This window comes from Typopeltis vanoorti, chromosome 11, assembly GCF_054136105.1.
Source record: "Typopeltis vanoorti isolate ZY-2024b chromosome 11, IOZ_Tvanoo_1.0, whole genome shotgun sequence".
NCBI lineage: Eukaryota > Metazoa > Arthropoda > Arachnida > Uropygi > Thelyphonidae > Typopeltis > Typopeltis vanoorti.
Genome location: NC_143559.1, coordinates 134,365,137 through 134,386,518, shown reverse-complemented (window position 1 = coordinate 134,386,518; position 21,382 = coordinate 134,365,137). Strand labels below are relative to the sequence as shown.

Here is a 21,382-nt window from a genome sequence, read left to right as displayed (position 1 = left end):
AACATGCAAGGATAAGAAGATGATATAAGGCACTAGTCAGACTGTACTTGGCCTATTGTGCTCAGATTTAATTAAATGGTTTTCACTGTCATGTGAAAATAATGGTAAGGGTCTAGAGTTGAGTAACTAAGATATCATATCACTTCTTTTCCTCCTGGATAGGAAGAAAAGAAGTGATATGACAGAGATGTTTAAGTTGAGGGGTAGAACTACAGGCGATCTGTGGAAAATAAGTAAGAGTGTGGTTCCATCCGGACTTTCCCATGTGTAACGTGCTGTTGGTTTTTGCTAAAAATAAGTGTTAGTTATGAGACTGAGCTTGTTATAGAAATCAATCAGCTTTTGTCCTCTCTCATTCCAAATTCCTAGTCCAAATGGACCCATGTGTGTAGATGTTCTCTCTGATCCAACTTTTGCATTCCAGTCACCCCCATAGCACAAATAACTATCTTTCTTGCCTCCAACTTCGTTTATACACCATTCTATTTCATCATACATGATATCTATTTCTGCTTCCTCATTCTGTTCTGTAGGAGCATATACTTGAATGATCAGCATATCTCTAGGTTTAGATTTCACTAGAATTGCCATTACTCTGATTTTTTGATTATATGGATAATATTTTTATTAGTTTTCTTCTCTACAATAAACACTACACCTCTTCTTGATATTTCACCATCTGACGTATATATGTTATATATCTTGCCATTTGGAAGTTTCGACTCAAAATCTGATGATCCTTTCCAAAAACTTTCACTTATTCCTAGTATACTAATATTCAATCTCTCTAACTCTCTCTCATCACATTAGCCAATTTTCTGCATTTATTCAATCCTCTTCCATTCCAAGTAGCAATATTCAAGCAATTTCTGCGTCGAGTTTCTTTATAGCAGTCACGGACTGACGATACAGCAGGGTCTGCTATATCACCCTGACACCACTGTTCCGGGCATATTGAGTCTACCCGGGCTTTAATTCTTTTCTGTGTAGATATGATGGTTTACATAGTGCTTTTTTTTTTTTTTACGGAATGAGCTGCCAGAACCATCCAATCCCCAATATGAATGGAGGACCGCAGCTGTTGTTAGTTAGCGGGTCCATGAACCTAGTCGGGAAGCCTACAAAATAGTGCCACCGACCATCTCCCTCATTTACCACCGAGGGGATGCCCTGATGCACCATGACAGCCCAGTGAGTAACTCTACTATTTCTAAAACAAATGGTCAGAAGAATTCCAAAAATTATGAATTTCACATCAAAGAACCTTTCAGTTGCAAATTCTGTAAATGAAGTCAACAAAAAATTGTTCCCTTCCCCAAAACTCAAGTCTTTCTTTTTGTAAAACAGACATACCACCCAGAGAACATGCAATTAACAGACAAAAGTACTGTGCAGTGTGTAGGATGGTGAATTGTGTAAGGTAATGCAGTGATGGTAGCCTTCTACAATGAGTCTTGGGAAACTATTGGGGGGTTGAAAGTTTGAAAGGCGCAAACTTTGTTTGCTCACACTTGGATAAAGGATTAAACTAATTTTATTATACTCTAACCAAGTGAAAAAATAAACTTTCAACATCTTTCTCTAAATCCAGAGTAATTTATTAAAAAAGGGTGGCACACCATTTGGCAACTCCTATAGGTGGAGATGACCTGCTAATGCTTCTGCCTGGTATTTCCACTAGGGCCTGGCTCCCACTGAAGAGACCTCAATAAAGGTCGAAACTAGTCTGGGTAGTGGCCCTTCCTTTAATGCATAACATTAGACATATCCGCAAGGAGATGTGTTTTGCATTATAGGAGTTAGGAGTGTTGGTATCTTTCTCCACCTTTGCAACGAGTTGCCCTGGTGTTGTATCACTTTACCCTAGTCCTGAAGATACTTCAGGCGCAAACTTTGTTTGCTCACACTTGGATAAAGGATTAAACTAATTTTATTATACATTGGGGGGTGTTCACATAAAAATAATATTGTGATGGAGGCAGTACAAGTGTAAGATTTAGTACTAACATCTCTGAAAATTATCAAGATGTCACCAAGTTGCCGCAAACTGGTGTGTTTATGGTTTTGAAATGGGAGGTGAGACAAACAAGAGAAAATTTCATTGAGAAAAGACATGTGAAAATATAAAACAGGAGGCTATGACAAGCTCAGTAAATAAAGTTGAAATTTACTATGGCATGAGGAATTGGGAAGGAAGAGCAATAATCCTTGGAACCTATTCACGATCAAGAGATGATTGCAATGTCCAGGACTTGACAAATTATGCAAAATTCTACTCGCCATGAAAAAATATACTCACCCAAGATCCCCCTCCACCAACACACCAAGTTTTTTAATAATAATATTGTCTTGGAGAAATTAGTGAGGGACACTAAATACAGCGTTGGGTAGATGAGGGTAATGTTATCTGTGAGAATCAACATGGATTTGTTAAGGGACTATGATATTAATCTATTAATCATATTACTAGAGCTCTTGCTTTAGTAATATGATTGTCTTTTATAATAAAGTGACAAGAGCAGTTGATGAGGGAAAGGCATATACTGCCATTTTTTGGGATTTTGCAACGCCGCTTGACAGGGTGCCACATGATAAGCTGATATTTAAGTTGCAGCACATGGGTTTAAATGTTGAGTTAGTCAAATGGATTCAGGATTGGCTGACTGATGGGTATCAGAGAGTTGTGTATGATGGGGCAATATCAAGGAAGCAGAAGGTTACAAGCGGGATTCCACAGGGCTCAGTACTGGGACCTATATTGTTCAATCTTTATATCAATGATATTGTCAATGGACTGCAAGGGGACATTCAGTTGTTTGCAGATGATGTGAAGTTGGGAAGGGTTATCAGTAATAGTGCAGATGTGGCAGACCTGCAAGAGGATTTGAATAAACTAGACAGATTTATTCGAATCAATAGACAAATAAATGGGGGTGTCAGTTCAATGCAGCAAAATGTAAAGTCTCGAGGTTTGGGATCCATCGATGGGAGGATGCGTACTCGATTGGAGGAGCTGTACTGGAGGAGATAGGGGACACAAGAGATCTGGGAGTGATGACTGATAGAAAACTGAAATTCAGGGAGCATATCGCAAAGGAGGATTGCTGCAATACTGAGAAGGACGCTGACCTGCAGAGATAAAAGAGTTATCATTCCGTTGTATAAGACTCTGAACAGACCACACTTAGACTATTGTTCTCAGATTTGGTTCCCAGGATATGAAGGGGATAAACTGACTGTGAAAAGGGTTCAGAGGCAGATAACAAAGATGGTTTCAGGACTGTACAATATGAGTTATGAGGATCGACTGAGGGAATGTGGACTGCAGAGTTTGGTGGATAGGAGAGGTGATATGATCGAGACTTTTAAACTGTTGAGAGGCAGTTACAGGGTAGACACTGGAGAGTTCTTTCACTTGGTGGAACAGCAGGAAGGAGCGATGACAAGGGCCATCCCTGGAAGTTACGAAAGGAAGCTGTGTGCAAGAGGATAAGGACTGGTTTCTTTGTGTGGAGGATGGTTGAACCTTGGAATGCATTGCCTGAGAGAGTGGTTAGAGTGGGAACGGTCAGTGGGTTCAAGGAGTGGTAGAATAAACTTTGTATTTCCTAAAAACTACCTCCCACGATGAGTCTTTTGATATTATTTGACATATTATCTTCCTGGATGATAATAATATGTCCCAGTAAGTCAAAGGAGTTCCTTAAAGTGTGCAGCAGTGCTGTATCATTGTTTCAAGATTATTTTTTTTGTGAGAACATTCCAAGGAGGAGAAGTGAATAAATAAGAATGAAAGAGCAGTAAAAACAACATTGATTTTTTAGAAAATATAATTTGATACTGGAACAGCTCTTTGTATTATGCATATTCTTCTGTGTTTTCTTATTAAAAAAGATATTCTATTTTATCCATCCAAAGCTACTCACAACAGGCAGCAAAATCCACTTACCAAGGGAAAGTTTATTTATCAAGCCCTGGCAATATCAGACCATGGTGCTAAGGTTAAATTATTAAGCAGCAGCAGCTGATTAATAACTGCAGTGGTTGATGTTACAGATATGTAAAGGAGAAGTTGCCCAGCATATACACAAGAATAAAGGTGCAGGTTTGGAAAGTGAAATTAGCTCAACAGAAGCTGGCAACGAAAGCCAACTTCACATGATCCTAGTGAATTTACAATTAAACGGCTAATAAAAAAAGGGGGAGTGAGCATGAAAGACTAACTAAAGACTGACTTTAGCTGCTAGAGACAGCATATGGGTCACTTGAGAGGAATATAGCAGAATAGCTCAGTGGATATAATTTCATGTGGGAAGGAAAAAATACTTGATGAGAAGAGATGGAGACCAAAAACTGATGCATATGAAGTGCTTGAAATACTAAGTCAACTGGATGTTAATAAGGCTGCAGGATATTGTCATATGTAATAAGGAAGCATGTGAAATAGCATATGGCTGTTCAAATAAGTTCTGCAATGCAAGTCCTTGAAAAAAGGAAAACCATGCCACTGAAGGATGCAAATCAGTTGTAGCAAACTGCAGTTTATATTTCAGGTGAGGTGAGATAGATGCTGATTAGTGATAGAATGTGAAACTACATTAATGAAAACAGGAAGTTTTTCTAAGGGCAGTATGTGTAATCTCATCTCAATAATCCAGTTACATTTAAAAAAAATAAATAAATAAAAAATAAAATAAAATAAAAGGTGACAACTGCACTGGACAGTAATTTAACTAAATTCTGCATCATAGCTCAGTATCAATGATGTCCATTATTATTTTTATGGTTATATAGCCTACTTTCATTTAGGAGTGGTCCTTTTTTACAATGTCATTGGCTTTTATACTCAAATCTTAGGACATTACTAATGTATTATAAAAACCAATATTTGAAGAATATAGGAGGAACATTTGGACATACCTTCTTGAAGTCATTGGCTGTCTCCTTATCGAGATGATATGCATTCAAGGAAGGGAGTTTGGGAAAAGCAGAGGTAAAGCAATGGGGGAGAATTATTTGAGAAAAAACCCAGTTTTTTTTTTTTATATATATATATATATATATATATATATATATGTATAATATAATTATTATTAAGGGTGGGCAGAGCACTTTGGGAGGGTGAGAGAAGGATCTGAAATAGAAACTATTTTTTGGGAAGAGGAAGGAATGATGGGGAAAGGTCGGGGGGGGGGGGGTTTCGACAGTGTGTCATCTTCAGAACTTGCAGGGGAAGTGGAGGCTATGTCATGTCAGGTTGGTGTGTCTGTCTTTAGTGCGATTGTGTTATTGCCATGGTCAGAGTCATGACCTAATTTTTATGTTTTTTATGTTATGGAGCAACTACCCTACATCTCCAAGAATTGGAGATGTAGGGTAGTTGCTCCATAACATAAAACATAACATAAATGGTGGACGTTTATTGAGTTTTCATCACATTTTATGGCTATCATTTCCAATATTCTAAGCATTGTTTCGTTATCTTGTATGTCTAACATTATGGCCCTGTCGATTTGCAGGATATGTTTCTGTTCAAGGACTGGACTGCTTTTTCTGTTTACCGTGCACTTTGTATTCTTTTTTTTCCCCTTTTGTTATTGCATTTTTGATGTTTTTGATTTGCATCAATGTCCTTTTGTTGGAAAGACCACTGTTCAAATCTCATCTAGGATGTGAAGAACCTTTTAAGAGCTCTTCAATGAGTTACATTCTCATACGGAGGTTGGAAGGGCTTTTTTACCTTATGGAAACTTCAGGTATTTTTATCCAAAACACAGACACCGGCCAGAAGAACATGTGCAATTAGCAGACATAACACTGGACTAATACCCTTAGTGACCTGAGAATATAATTCTAATCCAACTAGATTTCAATATTACAATAAATTTAAATGTATTAAAAAACACAGAAGGGATAAAACTAAAAAACACAGCTTTGCAAAATCTAGTTCCACATTTCAAGTTACATATTCATGTAGCTTGAAATGTAGAACCAGATTTTACAGACATTTTGACAGAATGCTGTATGACAAATTACTGCTGAAGTTGAGGAAAATGGTTAATTAATTTATAACTTGGATACACGGATATCTGATGGATTACATGCCAGTTATGTAACGAAGAACATAACATATTAGCCTAAGGCTACATAACATTTATGTAGCCTTAGGCTAAAAATAAACAAGGTCATACTTTTCAAAAGAATCTTATATACTATATTAAAAGTGTGCAGTGAAACAATTGCAGTGGTAGTGTAAAGCTGTTTGTTGAATTAGAATAATAAGAATTATTATTACACTCTCCATGGAATTGGCAGACTCATCATGTGAGGTTCATTTAACTGACAACATATTTATCATACCGAATCTTAAAATCCTTAACACTCCTTGTATTAACAACACATTCTGGTAATCTGTTCCATTTACTGACAATTCTCTATGTAAATAATCTACTTCTTACACTCCCTTTCCCCTCGCCTTCTACTCTTTTTATAATCTCATCTGGATTAATCCAATAAAATCCTATCACTAAGTCCTGATATTGTCTTAGTCACTTGCCTCTGGACCCTCTCCAATGTCTCCACATCACACTGAAAACCAGGTGACCAGATCTAAGTGCAATAGTCCAAGTGTGATCTCACCAGTACTTTATACAGTAGCACAACCACTTCCTTATTCCTACATGTTAGAGTACTTCTTATCATAGCAGCACTACGATGTGCAGCTTTTTCAACATGCCCTCTAAACTTCAGTCTACTGTCAACCATCACTCCCAGATCTCTAATCTCATCCACTTACTGCAGTACAGCACCGTCGATATAGTACACAGCCTTATATTTCTGCACTCCAGTGCAGAAACATAAGACTGTAATTACAACACTTTGCACTTATTGATATTAAAACTATAACCGCACTCCATGGAAATAGTACTTCTCCGCATCTTCTGCAATTTTTTTTTTTTTTTAAACGAATTAATGATCTCTTGTTTAAAGTTATTTGGCTAGAATCTTTATGTATTTTAGACCATGCCCTCTATATCATACATGTAGATGCATTCTCATTATTGAATCATTTGGTTTCTATTCTATTTGTTTAGTTTTGAAAATCACACCGAAGATGCCTTGATACTGGGGTGAAAATTCTATGCTTGCTAAAATAAAAATTACACAAGTAAAATTGGTATTAAGTTTTATTACATTAATCCACTCTCCAACCAATAAAAGATTATTATCACAGTGTAAAATCATCACATTCTTATTCTAATAATGTTTTGGGATTGCTGAATGTTAGCTATGAGGATAGACAGAGTCTGGAGAATAGGAAAATAGTCTGTCAACTGTATATTAAAAATTAGCACTCAATACTAACACCCATTTCTATCACTATTCCAGTTATAATCCTCATTATCTACCCAACAACATGAAGCCTACATGAAGTTCATCTCTAAATAAATCAGATATTAAACTAACATTCCACTGTTATCATTCTCACATTAATCTTTTCACAAACAATATAAAATTCTCAACAGTCCAATTCTTCACTACAAGGAGGTGGTGAAGACTAGGACTGTTGAGAATTCTTACCTTTGGACACAAACCATGGAAAGGTGCAAAAAACTCAGGTTGTCACTCGATATTTCCAGGGCATTCAATCAGGTCTGGCAGTGAGTAAGAGAAAGAGAGAGGTCACCTTATTAAGTTTGTATGTTATGGGCCATCTCCAGCCCTTTGTAAGTTGCTGGTTTTCTCTCTGGTTGTTCACTGTCAAAAATGCATCATATCTATATATATTTATTCTGATCTCATAAATGAGGGATCAAAGGACTTATAAGCACATTAGTGCTTTATGTGGGATGCAGGTCAGGACTGACATAAAAGTTTGACTTTTTTTGAAGAAATGCAGATTGTAATTGTTTGAGAATACTTCATGAGGAAGGCCATTCCAGAGGACAGAGATGGATGGGGAAAAAATTTTTGGTGTGTTTGCAGTTGCACAGTAAGGGATGCTGGACAGTTGTGCTCTTGTATTAACAGGTGCAACAGAAAGTGGAGGAAATGGTTGCCAGTTCAGTGGAGCAATGACCATTGAAGTACCTGTATGCTGAAGCATTGCATCTGCAAGTAGAGGTTGAAGTGAATCTGTAAGAGAGGGATCATCTATAAGCCAATTACTTGCCTGTGGATAGCATTAATAATTTTTTGGGAAGTTTTAGGTGTGTGCCACCCCAAACATGTGAGCAGCATTCTGTCTGCAGATGAAGGTTTCCCACATGAGAGGCAGTTTGATAACCATATTTGTTCAGGTTGGTATAGTTGGTGAAAGCTGGAGCAGATTTCAGGAAGAGCCTCTCAAATTTAAGTTTAAAAGATGGCCAAGATCTTAAAAAAAGCACAATCTGGCAACCACGTATAAACTGCACAAAAGGTATAACCCATATCAGCTCTCCCAAAGACCATGTACAATCACTGGATTTCCCTGAGTTTACCAGGCATCCTGCAGCTGCAACTGTTCATACTATAGCCAAACAGCCAACATCTATATATCAGAACACCAGTACCACATCCAGTTCTATTACTATGGCCACCAAATCTACTACTAAATGCACCAAAGCAAATTTAAATTTGACAGGCTTTTCCTTGAATCTGCTGCAGCTCTCACCAATATCCCAACCTGAACAAATAAGGTTGTATCAAACTGTCACGCATATGGGAAAATCCTCATCTGCATACATTTAACCCAATGACACCCAACCAAAGCCAAGAGGTGGCATGGTTATAGGACTTTATGCCTTACTGCATTTCTGTGCCTTTTTAGTTAATGAAGTGTACCTGCATACACATTTAATACAATGTATTAATTCCTGAAAATGCCAATTTAACTTTGGAAAAATATAGGAATAATTAAATATTTAGTTATTTAATCTACACTGTCAATTTCCTGAAAACAACACCATATAAATCTCAACTGTGTACACTGCAATATTTTATGCTTTGTCTTGGTTGTATGTGCTGCTAATCATCAAGCTTGATGGCAGAATACAGAAATGGTCAATAATGACTGAAATTATCGGAAAGATTCAAAATTTAAAAAAATAAAATAAAACAAAACTAATCAATGTAGGCAAAGCATTAAGCCATAATTTTTGAGAACTAGTAGGAAGCTAGCCTCCACCCTTAGCCAATCACAGAATAGCTGGCCCCAGACTTTTTTTTTTTTTTTTTTTTTTAACTGGCACCTAGGGAGAAAAATATGGTAGATAACTGCTGCCAGACTGGCTGGCCGAGTGGTTAGCGTATCTGCTCTCCAGCCAAAAGGCTGCAGGTTCGAATCCTGCTGTGGGCATGGATGTTTGTGATCATCTGTGGAAATACTAGTGGTGGTGGTTGCAAGCAGTAGATGGCGTTGGCGTAGCTGGTGATGGAGACAGAGTTGTACAGTAGGTGCCCTCCCTCGATGAGTCTTTGGATGCCCTGGAGGTGTCAAATAATAATAATAACAATAATAATTTCATTGTCCCTAACCCAGACATATATATTACTGTCTGAAGTAACGCAAATTCTAGGATTAATTTTCTTGAGTTTACAGGATGAAAAATATCAGTTTCCAGGAGAAAAAAAAAAACCTGTTTACATGTGACAGAGATCAACTAACTTGAGAACAAGTCAAAGAAAGGTTTAGAACTTCTGCTAGTCAGTGACCGGAATCGAACTTAGAACCTCTTTCTTCAAGCAGGATGACACTATGGATGCAAATGTAATTTCTACAGGGATATACAGGAATAATTAAATATTTAGTTATTTAATCTATGCAGTCAATTTCCTGAAACAACACCATATAAATCTCAACTGTGTACACTGCCATATTTTATGCTTTGTCTTGGTTGTATGTGTAAATCAGGATGGTGCAGCATATTTTTGTAATTGGAGCCAGATTAACTTACAAATGTACAAACAAAATGAATTTAATAGGCAATTACACATTTTGCAAACCAAACTACACCATCGAAAAATAAAGGTACAGAAGATTTGGATGCAAATGTATCATGATTTGCTCTGCAGTACTGCTGAAGACTGGATGAATGAGGAGTAGCAATTTTTATGAAAATATTAAATTTATAAATTACACGTGGTTCTCATCAAAAACAGTTCAGATTAAGATTAATTAGTCAGACTGATTTTTAATTTAATTTGAAGGCAAATACAAAAATATGGAACATGTCCATAAAGAACTTCACACTATCATGACAAAAAAAAAAAAAAGTCTTAAAGTCTAATTTTATTTTTTATTATTTGGACATCTCAAAGAAGTTCTGAAAAGTACTGCCCCATGCAATTACTCTTCAGAAATTTGAACACAATGAACACAATGGAGAAGTATGACTACCTTTAATGACCATTCTGCTCCGTTATCTCTATTCAAACAAAAAAAAAGCTAAAAACATCAAATCAAATCAGTTATGATAATTGGCAAACTGGTTTATGATACTATAAACTCCCAAACAGAATTATGCAATGGTTTATTATTATTATTCAGGCCTCCATGGAGACACGAGACTCATCGTGGGAGGATCTTCCTAGGAAACAAAGTCTATCATACCACTCCTTGAACATTCTTGCTCTCACCACTCTATCAGGCAATGCACTCCATGGTTCAACCACCCTCCACGCAAAGCCTCCACCCTCCACTCCTTACCCTCTTTCTCACAGTTTCCTTTCATAACGTCCAGGGATGGGCCCTTGTCATCGTTCCTTCTCACTGTTCCACCAAGTGAAGGAATTCTCCAGTGTCAGCCCTGTAACTGCCTCTCAACAGTTTAAAAGTCTCGATCATATCACCTCTCCTATCCACCAAACTCTGCAGTCCACATTCCCTCAGCCGATCCTCATAACTAACATTGTACAGTCCTAAAACTGTCTTTGTTATCTGCCTCCATACCCTTTCCACAGTTAATTTATCCCCTTCAAATCCTTTTATCAAATTTTTTATTATCTACACATTTCATCTCCCCTCCATTACCACATTTTCAAATTATGTCTTCATTAATTAAATTATCCCCTTTTTTAAGACTCTGGTCCCATTGTTACGACAAAACCTTAATGGGACACTAATTGTCCCTTTTTATTAACTTTTGTTCCATTTCGTCCCTTTTTTGAATTTATGGCATGACTTCATTCTTGTATGTTAGAATATGGAAAGGATAATGTCTCTGCTGCTGACATGTTGAGATCGAAAACATGCATGCTACGATGATTATCAACCATTATGAATGCACTCTCTACAATGGGACGAAAATGCTGCAACCAGTGGCAGTACTGCTGAATCCAGGTGGTAACAAGGTTACTTTGTTTACCATACCATTGTTTGTGCTTCGTATGCTGGTCTGTTAGTAATTATGAAAGTTAAGCAGGTATATATTGTGAGTGGTGATATTTCATCCAGATTTTATCATGCCGAAAAGGAAGTGTATTTTCACTCAGGATTTAAAAGAAGAATATACCTTCTTGAAAGACAATGAAACAACAAACAAGTTGCAATGTACTGTGTATCATTCAGTTTTTTTCAATTGAACATGGAGACTGTTCTGATACAAAACAGCATTTGATGAAGCAAAAACATAAATTGGAAGCCACTGCTCAAGTAGAGATGTTACAACATTTTTCACGAAAAATTCAAAAGGAAAATTAACTGACAAAAGTAAATGACTTTCAGCTCAAGAAGATTTGTTTGCTTTTCATGCAGTGAAACAACCTTTCTTTGAGGTCAATGGACTGCACCTCTGCAATAGTGAGAAATTTATTTCAAAAGAAATTTACATGCAGGTGAACAAATTGCCAATCAGTTTTAGTGCATGTCCTGGCACCTTACACAATGTGAAAAACAGCAATTGAATTGAAACAAGCCAAATATGTGTCAGTTATGGTAGATACATTAAACCAGAGATCTCAAGTTGGTGCCTGTCCTTGTTAGATACTTCATCCCAAATGAAGATATTCAGGTTAAAGTGAATAATTTTCAGAGCATAACAGGAGAAACAGCAGAACTGCTTGCAAATCATATATATTGGATATTTTGCAGAAACAGCAGCTGACTGAGAAAATTATTGCATTTTCTGCAGCATCAACTTCGATGGATACAAACGAGGTGGTTCCAACAATGTATTTTCAAGACTCAACAAAGGGTTAAAAATGAACATTCATGCTATTGGCTGTGCTGCTCATAATGATGCAGAGACAAGTGCTGATATTTTGCCTATTGATATCAAAACAACCATAAATAAAATATTTCAGTATTTCCACCATGAGAGCAGAGTAACTGAATTTCTGCCCATTTAAAGAAATTGAATGCAAGCATGTTCTAGGTCAACGTTTCCCAAACTTTTCCTACAACGGAACACTACACAAATCCTGAAATTTTCATGGATCACCTTGGTTAATTTGCAATGTATTAATTAATTGTTAATTTAGCTGCTTTTTATTATTAATTGATAATTAATGATTAATTAAACATCATTAAATTAATTTGTGCTGATTTTTATTGACATATCCCATTCTAATCACCAAAAATGTATAATATTATTATAAGTACTTACGAGTGAATGCAGACTTTTTTTTCTCCTCTGTGCTGGTAGTTTTCCCCTCCTTTTGTATATCCTGGAGATCGCTTTGTAGGCTGGTGGTGGATGACTCACTATCTGTTGCGTCACAAACACCTTCAATAAGAGATTTCTTAATACCAAAATTAAACAAAGTCCCTTGTCTCTTATTCATATTAAAATTTAAATCTGCAGGCCTATTACTTTTAAAAAATCATGGCACTACGGTTTCGAAACTTTCACACCACAATATGAATTGCGAAGAAAGTATTCAGTATTATTAGATTTGGAGATAATTCATGAATATCTCCATGTTTAAAAATATGCCACTTGGTCACTGACATTTGCTACACAGATGTCATTTCCTTCAGTTTTGAAAAAAGAAGATATGCCATCCATTGTTATAATCCACTTGCAGGCAATTTTTATGACGGTCATAAACAGCGGTATTTCCTTTCCCAAATGATGAAAGGTTTCGATGTGTGAAAATTAATAATACACAGATGTTATTAGGCATTCTGGGTCTGAGCTTTGACATATTCACGAATATTATTCTCCTCAGAATATTTTTACTATAAAATATTTATTCATGAAAAATGCTTAGAAAACTAAAATGACAAATTCCAGGAGACCTCAAGGAATACTTATTCACCTTCTGTGGAACACTAGTGTTCCGCAGAACACAGATTGGGAAACCCTGTTCTAGGTAGTGTACAAAACAATATGGTTATCATTACTACCAGCTGTGAATAGGATTATTGACATGTATGATGGACTCAGATCTTACTTTTTATCACAAGATAAATGCCCTACATTGTTGAAATCATTATTCAGTAACCAACAATCGATACTTTGACCCAATTTCATGCAAAGCCAGGTGAAAATATTCTCAGCAACAATAACAAAAATAAAAAAGGGAAAATATTTCGGCAACTGAAGTGGTAGAAAAATTGGAATTGCTCAGACAGAAAATTACAAATAGGAAAGTTGAGAACTTTCAAACACTTAAAATGTCATCTATTATTTCAGAGTTCAAAGATGAGGGCATCTTTGATGAAAAATAATTTTTAGACACTACAAATTTATTTTACGATACTTTCCTTGAATGTTTAAACAAATGGACTTATCATTTCTGGCCATTAAAAGCATTTCACTGGATTAAGTTGCAAGCAACTTAAAAACAAATGTTTTTTTTTTTGTTTCGTGATGTTGATAGCAAAATATTCAATATTGTTGATGAAGATGAATTATTTGATGAAGTCAGCCATATAAATAATGTTGTGAATTCCAAGATGCAAGAATGGAAGGACACAAATGCTGAAGTGAACAAAAGTGTGCGACTTGTTTAAGGTGCTCCAAGGAAAACATACTGCCAGTTGTTGCATTTGTTAAGGCAATCCCAAGAACACACGCACACAGCTGTAGAGAATTTTTTCTCCCATGAGTTCTTTGTGGTCTGATGAAAAGAACTGCTTCAACATCAAGAGCGTGAAAGCAATAACTGTGATCAAGACACACTCTGACATTTCGTGTATTGATTTTTATGAGTGCATCTTGAAAGAACCAACACTTTTGGAAAAAATAAATGTCTTCATATAAATATAATGATAATGCCGATACTCCATAATTCTAATGCACACTTCAGTCCTGTGTACTGTAATTACATGTTATTCCATTTTTATGTAGAGCATACCAGAAGTGTCCCATTTTTGTCCCTTTTTTTTAATTGCTGAAAAATTCAAAATGACCCTTTTTTTGTGTGTTTTGAAAATCTGGTCCCCCTATCATACAGGATTTCAAATGATGGAATTTTTCAATTTATAGAGGGTGGAGAAAGGACAAGAGGGCATCCTTGGAAGCTGAGAATGAATGCTGCTAAGAAGGGGCCAAGGGCTAGATTTTTCTCTCATAGGGTGGTGCGTGATTGGAAAGGATTGCCATTGGATGTTGTGAGTGCAAGCAGTGTGAATGAATTCAAGAATAAGTATGATAGCTGGTGAATGTAATATGTGGCCTCTCTCGATGAGTCCCCAACTCCCTAGAGGTCTCTATTAATAATAATTAAGATGTTGACTGCTGACTATGAGATAACTCTTACTTGGCACTGTATATTGGAGTAGCAGGGTTTTTTTCTCATGGAAACTCTGGTTTTACATCATGCATACAGACAAATCGGCCCTTTTAGAATACAAGCAATTTACAGACAAAAATAATAACCACCACCACCACAGTAGATGGCGTTGATGTAGGTGATTGGTAGTAGAGGTTCAGTGTAGTAGTGGAGACAGAGTGTTGTATAGAAGGTGTCCTCCCACGATGAGTCTTCGAACACCTTGGAGATGTCACGAATAATAATAATATTAGAATGCCAATTATGAGTTCTCGTATTGTATATTTCGTATTGATTATTATTATTATACTAGCCTTGCAAGACAAGAAATTTTTAACCAATTAACATAATAGCATAAGCTCTGAAAACAAAGAATTTTACTAAAGAAAAGATAGTAATTGCAGTAACAAAGTGAAATCTGTAACAACAATTATATTATTTTTTAAAAGAAAATACTACCAAACTACTGGCACTGGCAACAAGTTCACAATTCAGGGAATGGAAGTCAACGAGTTAAGTCACATTTTACATATCAATTTACCAATACATTTTACCTACAATTTTATTCCAAATTAATCGGTTAACTAATAGGTGATTAAAATTGTCAGAGCTTTCATTTCCACCTTCTAAACTTTAACTAATAACTGCATCAATCGAATTAGAGCTTCATCTTCTAAATCTTTTACCTGCTATTATAAACTTATTTTTTTAAATATTATTATTATTATTCAGGCCTCCGTGGAGTCAAAAGACTCATCGCGGGAGGTCCTTTCTAAGAAACATCGATAGAGGTCCCTCCTAGGAAACATAAAGTCTATCATACCACTCCTTAAATGCATTGACCATTCTCGCTCTCATCACTCCATCAGGGAACGCATTCCATGGTTCAACATGGAATGTTGAACCATGGAATTTCTTTGCATGGTCCTCCATGCAAAGAAACCACTCCTCGCCCTCTTTCTCACAGTTTCCTTTCGTAACTTCCAGGGATGGCCCCTTGTCACGACTCCTTCCCTCTATTCAACCAAGCGAAACTCCCCAGTCTCAATCCTGTAACCACCTCTCAACAGTTTAAAAGTATCAATCATATCACCCCCTCCTTCTATCCAACAAACTCTGCAGTCCACACTCCCTCAGCCAATCCTCATAACTAACATTACACAGTCCTGACACCATCTTTGTTATCTGCCTTTGTACCCATTCCACAGTTAATTTATCCCTTTCAAATCCTGGGGACCAGATCTGAGAACAATAGTCTAAGTGTGGTCTGATCATAGTCTTATACAACAGAATGATAACTCTTATCTCTGAAGGTCAGTATCCTTCTCATTATTGCAGCAATCCTCTGTGTTACCTTCACTACCTTTGCAATATGTCCCTTAAATTTCAACCCCAGAGCTCGTCTCCCCTACTTCCTCCAGTTTAACTCCTCCCGTAGAGTATGCAGCGTCCCATAGATGTGTCCCGAACCTCAAGACCTTACATTTTGTTGCATTAAACTGATACTCCCATTCATTTGTCCATCTATCTAGCCTATTCAAATCCTCTTGCAGCGCCACCACATCTGCACTATTACTAATAATCATTCCCAGCTTCGCATCATCCACAAACAACTGAATATCTCCTTGCAATCCACGGACAATGCCATTGATATAAAGGTTAAACAATATAGATCCCAGTACTGAGCCCTGTGGAACCCCACTTGTAACCTTCTGCCTCTTTGATATTGCTCCACCATACACAACTCTCTGATACCTATCGGACAGCGAGTCCTGAATCCAGTTGACCAATCTGACATCCAGACCCATGTGCTGCAACTTGAATATCAGCTTATCATGTGGCACCCTGTCAAATGCCTTTGCTAAGTCTAGGAAAATGGCAGTATATGGCTTTCCCTCATCTAATGCTCTTCTAACTTTATCATAAAAGGCTATCATATTGCTAAAACAAGAGTGCCTCTTCACAAATCCATGTTGAATCTCTCACAGATAACATTACCCTCATCTGCCCAATGCTGTATACAGTACCTCACTACTTTCTCCAAGATCTTACTAACTACTGATGACACACAAACTCGCCTCCTATATTTGACACTTCCAGTTTGCTACTTCCCTTATGCAATGGCACTATGTTACCTTCCTTCCATTCCATGGGCACCTTTCCTGCAGCCAAACTTTCATTGAAAAGCCAGGTCAAAGGCACTGTCAGTTCCTTAGCACATTCTCTCAAAATTCGTGGTGAAATACCATCCGGTCCCACAGCTTTACTAACATCCAGAGTACTCAGTATGTGGAACACACTCTCCTCCTACACCTCTAAACCTCGAACCTGCCCTATCCCTTTAGTATTCAAATTGACTCCTCCAGGATGAAATACTCCAATAGTGTTCATTGAACAATTCCACTATGTCTTCTGCATCAGTCACTCTATTGCCATTTTTATCCCATAATGTCATTCTTCCACAGTCATTTCTCCTGGCCACATAACTAAAAAAAATTCCCTAGGATTTTCCTTGGATCTAAGGGCCAATCTTTTCTCAAATTCCAGTTTTGCCTTCTTTACCATACTAGTCACTCTCCTGGCCTGTGTCTTATATTCTTCATGCATCTTCTCTTCACTTGTCTCCTTATATCTCTTCCATAGCCTTTTTTTCACATGCAGTTCCTGTTTAATATTGTTTGTCATCACTTTACTCCAAATTGTGTCCTCTTCTTCACTCGTGGAATACAGCTTACCATTGCTGCTAACAAACATTCCTTCACAATTTCCCAAGCACTAATGATATCCCGGCCTTCCAATTCCTCCCTCCACAAAACCTCCCCAAGTTGACATCTAAGACTATTATAAGCACCTGCTTTATAATTCCGCATACATTCCCTTCTCTTTGATACTCCTGCATGTCTATTCATTTTCCAAGTCAAAACCATATGGTCACTCTCTCTAACTGGTGGGAGAGATGTCATCTCAGTTATTATCAACTCTTCTGATGCTGTAACCAAATCCAAAACTCTTGAACCTTTCTTGTTCCCTCTGTTACGTGTTAAATATAGTTCTGTTACTGATGCCATCCATTAACTCCATTAATTTTTTTCCAGCACTCTCATATCTGTGGTCTCCAGTTTTGATTAAATGTTTTATTTATAACACAGCTCTCAGATTTATAAGTTGAAATTATTCTGTATCCAGATAGTTTAGTGTTTCAAATAAGTTCTTTTATTTCATATAAATTTATTCAATTGGTTTCCCACCATACCAGTATTGCTTATTCTGTTGTCTATTTTCATATTAAATTTATCATCTTCACTAAAACATGTGCCTAAATAGCTGAAATACTTTATTTGTTCTATAGGATCTCCACTGAGAAAAAAAAAGAAAAGATTCCAGGAGAAAAAATCTTGCCATTTGCATATAACGCTAACTTGCTTTTAGATTAAAAATTAAAAATAAAATAACAACATTATAAACGTTCCTCTCAAACTAGGTCTTTCTGAATCAAATCAAGCAGCTCAAATGCCACTAATTCCATTAGATGTATTGTAAATTATCTGTCTAGGTGACATTTGTGCCTTGCAATGCATATTTTGAAAGTTTTTTTGAAGGTGGATAATACGTGATGTATTGATATAAAATCTCTTTCTAAATTTTGAAACATTCATTATACAATGGCAAAGTTTCGACAAAAAACTGCATATATTAGAAACCTTATTATTGTATTTTCTTTCTTTTAAGAAAGACTTTTCTTATTATTGTATGAAATCCCCGAGGTCTGCGTGATTGTGCCCTGCTCCATACAATCCTCAGCCTACACTATACTTAATCCTCTACTAACGTACTCTACCATCTACTGTCCTAGATCAGTATTTTTTGTTTGTAAAAAGTGTGTATAGCTAATTTGACTGTATGCAGGATGTAAAACTGAAATTTTCCTATGAAGAAACACTGCAATCTCCAACATATTCAGCTAATTCATCTTCAAGTGAAGGTGAGTTAAAGATTCAATACACAGATTGCTCTTGTCAAGACGAGATTCAAACTCAGGGCTTTTCCAATCAAAAGACACAATATATGTCCCATCATTCTACCAAATGCTGTGTGGAGGCACTTATAAATTTATAAACATAAATTATAATCTCCACAGAGTCCAGAGACCCATATCAACCATCATACACACAAATTTTATCATACCTCTCCTTGAATCCATTCACAGTCAGGGAATTCACAACAAAAATTTCACTTGCATCAATTTTATAAAATCCCTTTAATATCTTAAAACTTTCTATCATTTCTCCTCTTTTCTGTCATCAACCAAGCTTTATAACCCACAAACCTTCAACCTTTACTACACAGACCTGTCACCATCTTGTCACTCATCTCTGAATCTTTTCAACTGCCTCCTGGTTCCCAGGTAACCAAAAGCTGTGCACAGCAGTCAAGGTGTGGATGAATCATAGCTTATAAAGAGGGATAATAACTTCCTTGTCTTGATTTGTTAGAGTGTTTTTCAAAATTCGTTTTGCTATTTTACCAACTTTTGCAATACACCTTGTGAACTTTTACTCTTTGTCCACCATTCTCCCCAAGTCCCTAGCTTGATCAATTTCCTGCAAACCAATACCATCAATATGATACATCCTTTCCTCACAATACCAATTTATGAGGAAGGATGACTGTAGGTGGAGTGGTTGAGAATTGTAGAGCAGATGCCCTCTCAATGAGTCTTTGGACTCCCTGGAGGTGTTATGTAATAATAATAATAATAAGACAATACCAATTTATTTAAATCATCTTGCAGGATATCTACATTACCTTTATCAACTATTCCTCTCCCCAGTTTTGCATCATCAGCAAACTGAATATCCCTCTTAAAACTTTCCCTATGTCACTGATATACAAATTAAATAGTGGCCCTAGTGCTAAACCCTGCTACCTCTGTAACAGGAACAACTTTATGCAACGGTACTATCTTACTCTTTTTCCACTCCCTTGGAATTCTGCCATAAATGAGACTTAGATTGAACAACTTCGTCAGAGGCAAGGTCAATTCTCTTGCACAATTCTCTCTGAAGCACTCCACCAGCCATCTCTCTCTCTATCCGTGCTATTAGCTTTATATCCATTCCCATCCTCTCTAGTTTTTGTAATAGTTTTCCATGTGGTATTCTGTCAAATGTTTTTGCAAAGTCAAGCAGTGTCATGGTGTACCCATTACTTTTATACAATTCTGCTGTCACTTTATTATAAAATGTGAATAAGTCACTAAGACAGGACCTACCCTTCACAAAGCCATTCTGCCCACTATAGAACATCTGATCCCTACACACCCACTGTTTTTTTTTTTACCTTTCACCAACTTTTCCAATGCCTTAACAACCACTTCCGATATATTAACTGGTCTGTAGTTTGCTACCTCTGTCTTGGAACAACTTTATGCAACGGTACTATCTTACCCTTTTTCCACTCCCTTCGAACTCTGCCAGAGATGAGACTTAGATTGAACAACTTTGTCAGAGGCAATGCCAATTCTCTTGCACATTATGACATCCAGTCCCACAAATCATTGTAAATAAGTTACACACAAAATGCGATTGCGGGTCACTTAGTAACATAGTTCTCTGAGTATGTATGAAAATTTGCGGAAACCTACTCTTCTCTCTCTCCACAGTTTTGCTGATGATGCAAAACTGGAGAGAGAGCAATAGTTAATAAAGGTGATGTAGATATCCTGCAGGATGATTTAAATAAATTGGCATTGCGTGCAAAGGATAGTGATTGTCAAAATTTGCTTATGCAATGTCTCTAAAACTATATTCCTGCAAAACGCATTACATGGATCGGGGTCAAGAAACTCTATCAGCATCGTTTGGAATTCTGCCACATTCAAATATCGAGTAGGCGAAACCGGCTCTTAGTAACTCGCAAAACCTGTCATACAAGACAGACCGGAATTCACAACGACCACAAAGAAAATCAAATATCGTAAGTACCAATAGTAAACACATCTGTGACTTACCAAAGCCTCTAACGTTTCCGCAGTAGCTTCCATTTAATTAATGGTGCAGAAATATCTCAAACTTTTGAAAACACATTAACATCAACAAAACCTCCTAAATCGACTATAGCGCCACCTGAACAAAATGGTTGCTGCAGTGCTATAGAAATATAAAACTTGACTAATATAGGATTATGATAACGACATCTAGCGACAATGTCAGCAGTAATTTTCCCATAAAATGGTGGGTGGGTATGGGGATACAACGAATTTTGAAATGAGTGGTAATTATTATTACACCTCCGAGAGAGGCAATAGTAAGATGCAGTTTAACAAAGATAATGCCCATCCGCATCAACAGCTCTCTTTAATCCACTGTTAGACGAATGCCTCTCGATGCTACTTCCATTTTGGACGCTCATGTGCATATCTCCATCATAAATATCCGTAGATGTTTATCATACCTTAGTTTAAATTAAGGGGATATTAAATCCCACATTATTTCAAAGCCGAATAAGAAACTCAAAGATCGGAATCAAAGAGTTTCAAGCCGAATATAGTAAACTATAAAAGTTTCGTCGGGTTGTAGCGTAAGCTAAAGCACGTAGTTCAACACTAGGGCAACTCGTCGCAAAGGTGGGTAAAGTTCTGATCACTATTCTTAGTATTACCCACAATATACAACACATCTCC

General features: G+C 36.8%; 1 protein-coding gene across 1 annotated transcript in view; it reads right to left on the bottom strand.

The window, feature by feature from the left end:
• The window catches only part of LOC150102073 (SKA complex subunit 2-like), a 59,194-nt gene extending 38,417 nt beyond the window's left edge, over window positions 1-20,777 (bottom strand). Inside the window, exon 1 of the mRNA XM_090400894.1 lies at window positions 20,711-20,777. Within this exon, the coding sequence (XP_090257020.1) occupies window positions 20,711-20,743 (33 nt within the window). The 5' untranslated portion in view covers window positions 20,744-20,777. The remainder of the gene's footprint in view (window positions 1-20,710) is intronic.
• Between the last annotated feature and the right edge of the window lie 605 nt (window positions 20,778-21,382).